Raw genomic sequence first — 11,160 nt, 5'->3', positions numbered from 1 at the left:
CCAACGCCCTGCAATGTGGCCTAGCATTCCTAAGAAGACCAGGAAGTCTCTTACTCTCAAAGTGAAGCTGGATATTATTCACAGACACTAGAGAGGCGAGAAAAGTATAGCATTGCTCGCCACCATCTTGCCTCCATTTACTGTCTACTATTTTCAATTCAGCAGACTCTACTAAGAAGGCTGTTGAGATCGTATCTTCCTTGCAAGCTAAAAGAACCACCTGAACTCGTGACTCTACAATAGATAAAATGGAAAGCTTTGTGGAAATGTGGTACATAAGTTTTGTATGTGATACAATGATGCGCCCTTTGTTTACATTCCACAGATTGCTGGTTAGTGTCTTTACCGTTTCACTCTCCCTCCCTTCATAAATATAAGATCATCAACATTATAAAGTTACGTACATACATACATTAGTGTACATTATAATTGTTTAAATTAAACTGCCTAAATGTTTAACTTCATAATTTTTACTTTCATTAAACTTTTTTATTTTTTATTTTTTTTATTTATACCACGTGGGCTTTTCACGGGAATTTATGGGCTAAAGGGGATACTTTTTTGGGTACCTCCTATATCTCAAAGCCCACTCGCTAGAAACCGTTGCCCGAGTGAGGAAGCCCAACCCACACTGGACCGTGGATTGTGATTCAACCAGCTTGGAGACCCTCGCATCCCAAAGCACGCATGGTTCCACTGTACCACGGCGGCCCCACTGTACTATGATGCACTCACGCTTAGTTTACTCTTAATGGACGTTCAAGTCAGGGGTTAACTTGTTATAATCGGTTCGCTTAATGAAGTGTTTTTTTGGAACATAACCCTTCGTTGTTGGTGACTATATATATATATATATATATATATATATATATATATATATATATATATATATATATATATATATATATATATATATATACACACACACACACACACACACACACACACACACACCTAACCCTCTGTTATTGCGCGAAATTGGTGCCCTAAAAACCGCACGATAGTGGAAAACGCGATAACGGAAGTGAAGAATAAATAGGAAATAAATAAATTGGTGCCTCAACCCAAAAATTCTCCTAAAAAATTTTCCTGTTACCCTAAATTTACTACCATTAATACTGGAGTAGCTTATTAACATTTGACAATCTCAAATGAATGAAAACCAGCTCTGAACAACAGAATACCATATGTGAGACTGAGGGGTGGTGGTGGTGAGCAGAGTGACTGGAACCAATCAGTTCCCTTTTTCAAATCACGTGACGTGAATACACAGCGATGATTGGCTGCTGGCTCCTCCTCCTCCTCATGATCATCATCTTTCTCCCACTCCACCTCTCCCTATCTAAACATTTATCAGTGTATGGTTGGGATATGAGTACTACTACTACTACTACTACTACTACTACTACTACTACTGCTACTTCTACTACTACAGGTGCGCTATAACAACTTTCCAGATGCACTATAACTGAATTTTGCAGGTTTTCATAAGTGCACGATAATGCCTAAACGTGATAATGGAAGGGCGCGATCACGTGACGTGAATACACAGCGATGATTGGCTGGTGGCTCCTCCTCCTCCTCATGATCATCATCTTTCTCCCCCTCCACCTCTCCCTATCTAAACATTCATCAGTGTGTGGTTGGGATATGAGTAGTACTACTACTACTACTACAACTACTACTACTACTACTACTACTACTACTACTACTACTTCTACTACTGCAGGTGCACTATAACGACTTTCCAGATGCACTAAAACTGAATTTTGCAGATTTTCATAAGTGCACGATAATGCCTAAATGTGATAATGGAAGGGCGCGATAACGGAGTGTTAGGTGTGTGTGTGTGTATATATATATATATATATATATATATATATATATATATATATATATATATATATATATATATATATATAAGATATATTTTCATGTACAGTTAACATACCTGAAAATACAAATTCTTGCTGTGAAAAATCACTCGTTAGCAATAATATTTAGTCACGCTGGCTTGTATGGGAGAGAAGGGGAGGAGGAAAGCCAGAGCCGTCTCCACCGCATTGCAAAAAACACACACATAAATAAATATGAGGCATCTCATCACAGTGGCAGATGTGGTGGCACTGCATTGCCAAATGACTCTAAATGTGAAGACAAAACATACACATTCACACAGTTTTTGATGCTGTGGCACTGCACTATTGAATTATGCCATGAATGTGATGACAATGCTAAATCACACAAGTCTAGACCATGTGGCTTGAAAGCATATTTTCTAGTTGTCTGTGATTCTCAAGTTCAACACTTTGCCTTCAGAAGAAAGTAAATGTAAAACACGATAAAACACTGAACATAACTTGAAAGAATATTTGAACAAGGATCCGATAAAAACAAAGTTAACGACAGACATGAATGCAGTCTTGCTTTCTTGAGGCCAGATGCTGCAAGCAATGCCCAAAAGACCAACAAATTGAATATTCATACCTAGCACCAAATCCCTGTGTGGCAGAACACTAGCCTATACAAAACAAAACACACTATGACCTTATCAAGCTTTTTTTGAACAAATCTGCCATCCTGGACCTTATCTCCGAGGAAGGAGACATCGCCAAAGTAGGCCCCATCCAGACCCACATGACCAGTGTGTTTCAGGTCTCCCTGTGGCCCAGAGATCATTTCTGGCCGGAGACGTCGTCTTGAGGAGTAAGGATTCTTCCCATCTGGTGGAAATGAGGCAGTGATTAATATTGAGACTTTAAGGACAGAAAATCAATATCATCTACAGTAAAATAATTTACACATTTCAGTTGTGATTCAACTTGAATTACAAGCAAATCACAGGGAAAACTATCTAAGTTTCAGATATCTCATCCCTCATTTGGTGATGCTTCTTCAAGGAGAGGGTTAGGTTAGGTTAGGTTAGCTGCAGCACAGTTACAGCCAGTGCTTGTAACTAGAGACTAAATTTAAGTAAGGAAACAGATTCCTAATGTAAAAATCTTTCCGTAATGCACAAAAGCAATTGTTTGAAACTGGCTGTGAACATACTGTTGGTAGTGTACATCAGTAGATATTATATGATTTCTATATGTAATCCTAAATGGCACATGACTGTTTTTCATTAGTTCTTGGATAATTCAAGTTTTGTCATAAAGATGTACTGTAGCATTAGTTTTCATTTAGTAATAGTACCAGGAATCCCACCATATTATTCCTCTTCTCCCAATAAAACTTATTATTGTTGTCCTCTTATTATGTAGCCCCTGTTCACAACAGCAAGTAGGTATGGGATGTACTTCAAGGGATTGTGGCCTTGCTTTCCCAGCGTGTGGAGTGTGGTGTGGTCTTAGTCCTACCCGAAGATCGGTCTATGAGCGCTGAGCTCGCTCTGTAATAGGGAAGGCTGGCTGGGTGACCAGCAGGTAACCGTGAATACAATCCACACACACACACACACACACACACACACACACACACACACACACACACACACCGGCACTGGAAAGTAAGTTCCTAAACATTTTGTCCATAGAAGAAAACTGGATAGAGTTCTAGCTGACGAGAATGATTCGCCAAAAGGACTTCAAAAAGAGATCTATTTGTTAACGTAGAGTAGCGAATAAAGAGCTATTGAAGGAAAAGTAGAGATGGAGAAAGAAAACCAACAACTAAGGAAACAATGTGAAGAGATGAAGGCTAAACTCATGGAAATGGAGATGAAAATATCCGAAGGGGACTTGAGGAAGGAGGAATGCCTTAATCTAATTGATACCAGGATGAAAGAAGTGAACCATGAACATCAGGAGGTACAAAGGTCATTTAGGGAGATAGTAAAAAAGCAGGAAGAGGAAAATAAAGGGATTACACAGAGGGAAATGGTAAAGGCACTAAAGGAAAATGAGTATGTGGTGAGAGATATTGCTGAAAAGAAAAAATGTGTGATCATAATAGGATTGAGGGAAGAAACTAACAGGAACTGGCAGGACAGGAGGGATAAGGAAAATGACAGGATTAAGTCTTTACTGAACAAGATCTCTGTGGAAGAAGAGGACCTATATGCTGAGGTAGAAGAAAGTGTGAGATTGGGAGCTTTTGAGGAAGGCAAGAATAGACCATTAAAATTGAAATTAAAGTCTCAGGTGGCAGCTGAGGCCTTGTTGAGGAGGGCTTGGAAACTTAAGGACTCTGAGGAAACCAAAACAATTTACATAAGAAGAAATATGTCACAAGATGAGCGAATGAAAATGAAGGAGCTTGTAACTGAAGTGAAGGAGAGGAATGACGAAAGAACAGAGGAGGAAAAGACCAAGTTTTTTGGAGGATGAGAAATGGGAGGCTAAAGAAGTGGTGGATAAAACAGACAGAATAGGCATTACATGGAAGAATGAGACTAGGAATGGAATAAAAGTGACTTACACGAACATAGATGGATTTCTGTCTAAGAGGCTAGAATGTATGGATTACCTAAGAAATAACGAACCGGACATAATGTGTGTAGTGGAAACAAAGCTAAGGCCTGAAATAAAGCTAGACTGGTTTGTTGTAAAACACTACAAAGTATGGAGAAATGTTAGAAAAATAAAGGTGGTGGTGGTATAATGGTTCTTACTAAGGAAGATCTGATAGTGAAGGAGGTGAACTATAGTAAGAGAAATGAGGAAGTGATAAGTATGCTTATAACAGATGGCAAGAGGGACATTAATATTATAACAGTATACATACCACCCAGAACCAGTGCTTGGGAATATGAACAGTACCAAATGGTGATGAGAAATACTCTAGACAGAATGAAGCAAGAACTCATCAGAAAGGATAGAGTGATGATAGTTGGAGACTTTAATTGCAAAGAAATAGTGTGGGAAGACTACGAAGTGGTGAATGGTGGTGAGTGGGCAGAAGAATTGTTAAAGGTAGCAACAAATAACTTGATGACACAGTGGGTGAGATCACCAACAAGGTGCAGGGGACAAGATGTTGCAGCAAGGTTGGATTTGGTATTTACCAGGGAATCTCTAAAAGAGGAAATTGAACATGAATGTCCCTTGGGGAAAAGCGATCATGATGTCCTAAGCTTTGAGCTGGATACGGAATTAAGCACGAATAAGATTGTGGAACGCAGGAGGAAAAATTAAATTATACTAGGGCAAATTATAACCATATAAGGGAGTTCTTTAATGAAATTGACTGGTCCGTGGTATACCAGGAAAGGGATATGCAATTGAAATACGATAAATTTATGGATTTGTATAACTCTGCTGTGAAAAGTTTGTGCCATATTACAGAAAGAGGACTTTAAATAATAAACAGTGGTTTAATAGAAATTGTGAAGAAGCAAAAAGAACAAAGAAAAGGCATGGAAGAAACTTAAGAAAAACAGTGATGTATTATCAAGAGAAGTCTACAAAACAGCAAGGAATAGATATGTTGAAGTAAGGAGAACAGCACAGAAGGAATATGAACAGAGGGTGGTGGAAAACTGTGATAGTGACCCAAAATGTTTTACAAATTCATAAATGGAAAACTAAATAAAAGGGAGGCAATAGAAAAGGTAAAAATGGGAAGAAGTATATGAAGATGCTGGAGATATAGCTGAAATTTTGAACGACAACTTTTGCAAAGTGTTTACAAAGGAGGAGCATTTTATGGGAGGAAGGCCTACGGAAATAAAGCAAATGCAGGACATCATGGTTACTAAGGAAGATGTAAGGAAAATTATAAGCAATCTGGATATTAATAAATCAATGGGGCCTGATGGCATATCTGGGAGGTTGCTAAATGAATGTAAGGATCAATTGTTGAACCCCGTATTTGATATTGTGGAAACCTCCATACGAACAGGATTAGTCCCGAAAGAGTGGAAAAGAGCTGACATTGTGCCTATATATAAGAATGGTAGTAGAATGGAACCGCTAAATTATAGACCAGTATCGTTGACTAGTATATTGTGCAAGGTATGTGAAGAAGTAATTAAAGCTAAGTGGAGTGAGTATCTAGAAAGTGAAAACATTCTGAGTGAAAGGCAGTTTGGTTTCAGAAAAGGAAGATCGTGTATCCAATTTATTATGTTTTTATTCAAGAGTGACTGACATACTACAACATAGAGAGGGATGGGTGGATGCTATCTACCTGGACTTGAGAAAGGCCTTTGATAAAGTACCACACAATAGACTGATGTGGAAACTAAAGAAGATTGGAGGAGTAAATGATAAACTAGCAAAATGGATGGAAAATTACTTAGTGGGAAGAGAAATGAGAACAGTGGTGAGAGGAAGGAAGTCCGAGTGGAAGAAGGTAACCAGTGGAGTTCCACAAGGGTCAGTGCTTGGTCCCATCATGTTTTTGATTTATGTTAATGATATGCCAGTAGGAATTGACAGTTATATGAACATGTTTGGACGATACTAAAATTATGAGGAGAGTAAAGAATGTGGAAGATTGTAACAAGTTACAGGAAGATCTTGATAAAATATATGAGTGGAGTAAGGAGTGGCAGATGGAATTTAATATAGACAAGACCCATGTTATGAAAATGGGAAGAAGTAGATACAGACCAAACTGGGATTACAGGCTGGGTGATGAGAAAATTAAAGAGACCAATGAGGAGAAAGACTTAGGAGTAACCGTGCAAAACACTTTGTCACCGGAGAAACACATTAACAAGATTTTTTTGAAAACATACAACATGCTTCAAAATATTGGCCTTGCATTCCACTACCTAGATGAAGGAATGATGAAGAAGATATTATGTACCTTAATAAGACCCCAGTTAGAATATGCAGCATGTGTCTGGTCACCGCATATGAAGAAAAATGTGAAGAAGGTAGAAAGGGTACAGAGGCTGGCAACAAGGATGGTACCAGGACTCAGGAGTTAGACTATGAGGAAAGACTGAGGAAGCTGGGGCTGACCACATTAGAAGAGAGAAGAACAAGAGGAGACATGATAACTATGTATAAATTGGTGAACAAGATTGACATACTGGACAGAGAGTTGATTAAGGTGACCACAAGTAATCCTCTCCGAGGACATGGAAAAAGCTAATAAAGACATCTGTCTAAATGACGTGAGAAAATACAGTTTCCCGCATTGTAGCATTGATAAGTGGAATAAACTGAGCAGTGATGTCGTTGATGCAGTGTGTGTCAATCAGATGAAAGAGAGATATGACAGGAATGGACAAGGAGACAGGTCACAGAGAGCTTAGCTCGGGCCCTGTAATACACAAATAGGTAAACAAATAGGTAAACACACACACACACACACACACACACACACACACACACACACACACACACACACACACACACACACATACATACACACACACACACACAAACATCACTGAATTGTACTAGTTATAAGTTTGATTAGAAAAAAAATTATCATGATATCTAAAGAAAGTAACGAGTTACATCTCTGAAAATTGCCAAACTTTTAAGCCATTTTCTGACATTTTTGTTGTTGTGGCATGTGGTTCCCTTCTTATGAATGGCACTTTATTTAGTGATTATCAGTTCAAAAGTGAACAAATAAGATGAACACAAATAAATTAAATTAACAGCCTTACCTCCTCTCTGGAAGTTAGATTTGTTGGAGGGAATGTTGGTGCCCAGATAGGTGACAGTGTTGGCTGGGTTGAAGTGGCCTGTCTTGCCAGAGTTGAGAACACCCTTCCAAATGGCAGGGTTGTCTGGCACTGGTCTGCACAGAGATAGATATGACCACCTCAGGATAATTTTTCTTTATATATATACGAGGTCCATTCAAAAAGTATCCGACCTTGGTCCATAAAGAAAAGAATATTGTACATTTCAAAATTTTTATTTAATCACCATCAAAGTACTCCCCTTGGGAGTGCACACACTTCTCCCACTGGTGCTGCCACTGCTGATGACATCTCTGGAATGCAGAAAGTGGAATGTTGTAGAGCTCTGCCATTGTTTTTCTCACAATTTCCTCTCTCGGCTCAAAGCGCTTCCCTTTCAGAGTTATTTTCAGTTTAGGGAACAGCCAGAAGTCACAAAATGCCATGTCAGAGGAGTAGGGAGGATGCCGAACAAGTGGTGTGTTGGTTTTGGCCAGGTAAGCTTGGATCAGGTGGGCAGAATGAACACCTGCATTGTCATGATGAAGTTGCTAGTTTCACACCGTCCACATATCCGATCAATTTCATTGCACAGCATCATGAAGGTGTCCCATAACCTCAAGATAATACTCCTTATTAATTGTTTGTCCTACTGTGTATGTATTCATGATGCACAATACCACTAGAGTCAAAAAATCATGTCAACATTACCTTGATGTTGCTGCAAACCTGTCATGCTTTTTTCGGTCTTGGTGATGTCTGACGCTTCCATTGTGATGAATGAAATTTTGTTTCCGGGTCATATCCATACACCCATGTCTCATCACCAGTGATGATGGTCTTCATGAAGTCAGAGGCACCGTTAGCACAGTCAAGTAGGTCTTGTGCAATTTCCAGGTGGAGTTGTTTTTGCTGTTCCACCAGCAACTTGGGAATGAATTTCACACTCGTCGCATGGCCAGATCTTCACTTAAAATTGTATGAACTGATCCTGTGCTTATTCCTACTTCTCCAACAATCTCGTTGATGGTTATACGATGGTCGTCCTCCACTATTCGACAAACATTCGCAATGAATTCTTCGTTTCTGCTGGTGGATGGCCTGCCAGACTGTGGCTTGCTCTCAGCTCTCAACTGAGGTTTGTCCTTGCTTGTAGCGGTTATACCACTCCTTTATTTGTGTTATTCCATGGCTTCATCGCCAAAGGCTTGCTGAATCTTCTGGATAGTTTGTACTTGTGCATCACCAAGCTTGTCGCAGAACTTGATGCAGCAATGCTGCTCAATGCGCTCCAACATGTTGCATAAGGACGATAATCAAATGAGCGTGTGCTGGATGTCTGCACTCTAGCCTTCAAAGGCAGAAATTGGTGCACACTAGAGCTTTGAAAATGTTCACGCATGTGCAGAAAGGGTGCTGTTAACAATCACAAAACTGAATTGCTGAATGGTAAATTATTTTTGCTTTTATGGATTATTTTTGCTTTTATGGATCAACATCGGATACTTTTGAATGGACCTCGTATACACTAGTATATGCACTCCATCCCTCACATCATGCTCTTCATTTGTTAAGACTTTTTCCTGTTGTGATAAAGTGACAAGCAACTCAACCAGTTTTGTAGATTAATTACAATATAATGAAATTTCTCCATAGAGTTTAATTTGTGTACTAAGGAACTGCTGCTGCCTGCTTGTTAGAATGTTTGTCTCTAATAAAAACTGCAATGTAACAGTTAACAAGTAATGCATATTCTCTATGAAGTGTAAGAAGCTTGAAAAGAATGAACAACTTATGGAAGTCTTGGGGATCCAGCATTCACCTTTTCCTATAAATAGCCACCTTGAGCATAAAAAGTACAAGAAAAAACTAAATTAATTCCTGATATACATCATTGATTTGAAATGCTGGTAACAGATCTCAGGGAAGATGTAAACTAAAACTATCTAGAAACCACACAATCTCATAGATTCGTAATTGTTGAAATGAAGATTAATTCCAAATAGGGAAATTTTTTTTCCCAGATTAATTCCAAATAGAAAAAAAATCATTCCCACATCTCAAAATACTTCAAAATTGATATTACACTCCCATGAATACATCACTCTTCTTCCTTCAAAATGTTACCTTTCTCTTTTCCTTTCCCCAAAAATAAAACTTTCCAAACTATATTTCCACCAAAATATCCATCTTTCTCTTCGCTGTTGTCTCACCTCTTATCTAGCACAGTGATGACATCCCCAACTCTGTACTGCAAACGATCCCTCTTTCCTCCAGGTGTTGAAGGAGGGTCATCATTTTCTCTCACCACCTGAACTTGCTCTGGTTTGCACTACAAAGGAAAAAGGAAGCTAACACTTGTTATCATGTGGGATATTAAGACATCTTTCCAATGCACCAGCCATTAATGACAATACTACATCAGTCTCCTCTTGAAAACATACCTCAGGGAGGATATTCATAAGGTCATCAAATCTGGGTCTCTTGGCTGGGTCATGTTGCCAACACTTGAGCATTATGTTGTAGTATTCTCGTGGACATGCCTCAGGCTGTTCCAATCTCTGATGAATAAAAGAAAAATCTTATTCTTTCCTTATCCAGAAAAATCAGACAATGCTTGTAATTCACTGATATTCTCAGGAATGACAATAGGCAGCTAGTATGCAGATATAAAATATTAACTATTTCATTGCACATTATTTTTCCTGATTTAAACAAGAATATAAATACTAATTTGCCTTATTTTCTAAAGTTGCTCTTTCTACTAAAAACATGAGGGAGGTGGTATGAATTACTCACTGGTTCCTTCCTCCTTATTAATTTGGAGTTCCTTTTCTTGTCATCCTATCCTGTATTCATGGTCCTACTTCACACTTTTCTCCAATACTATCCTATCCTGCTAACCTCCTTCCGACCACCATCCACTCTCACCACTCTACCTGGAAGTTTGGCTCATCAATGGCCTCTAGGATCTGTTGTCCAGTAAGAGCTGCCCAAGGCTGAAATCCGTAGCTGAACATCTCCCACAGCGTCACTCCAAATGCCCAAACATCTGAGGCTGAGGTGAATCGCAGGTAGTTGATACACTCAGGAGCACACCTGTTAACAGACATGAGTGTTAAGGGCAAGACAAACAATAAAAAGAGATGCATATAATGATGATTTAGATAATCATCTGGGTTCATTGGGTTAGCCATAATAGTATTTTTGATATATATATATATATATATATATATATATATATATATATATATATATATATATATATATATATATATATTTTTTTTTGTGTGTGTGAGGTGGTCATCTGTTGTCCCATGTAATTAGTAGAATATGGAACCTAAGTATTGAATGAACAACTGCTTAACTCACTTTCACTAGCAGCAGGTAAAGAGGTTTAGGTAAGATATCATCTACAAACTGACTTTATTTGATATATTTGATATATATATATATATATATATATATATATATATATATATATATATATATATATATATATATATATATATATATATATATATATATATATATATTTGTCAATCTAGGGTTTTCATGACTTTTTTTAAGGG

General features: G+C 38.2%; 1 protein-coding gene across 1 annotated transcript in view; it reads right to left on the bottom strand.

Annotated features, from left to right (window-relative positions):
• LOC123498115 (activated Cdc42 kinase-like) overlaps positions 1-11,160 on the bottom strand; it is a 142,713-nt gene that overhangs the window by 45,420 nt on the left and 86,133 nt on the right. Inside the window, 5 exon segments of the mRNA XM_045245271.1 lie at positions 2,548-2,723; positions 7,571-7,704; positions 9,802-9,920; positions 10,033-10,149; positions 10,528-10,687. Of these exon segments, the coding sequence (XP_045101206.1) occupies positions 2,548-2,723; positions 7,571-7,704; positions 9,802-9,920; positions 10,033-10,149; positions 10,528-10,687 (706 nt within the window).

This window comes from Portunus trituberculatus, chromosome 47, assembly GCF_017591435.1.
Source record: "Portunus trituberculatus isolate SZX2019 chromosome 47, ASM1759143v1, whole genome shotgun sequence".
Lineage (NCBI taxonomy): Eukaryota > Metazoa > Arthropoda > Malacostraca > Decapoda > Portunidae > Portunus > Portunus trituberculatus.
This window is presented reverse-complemented; position numbering and strand designations above follow the sequence as displayed.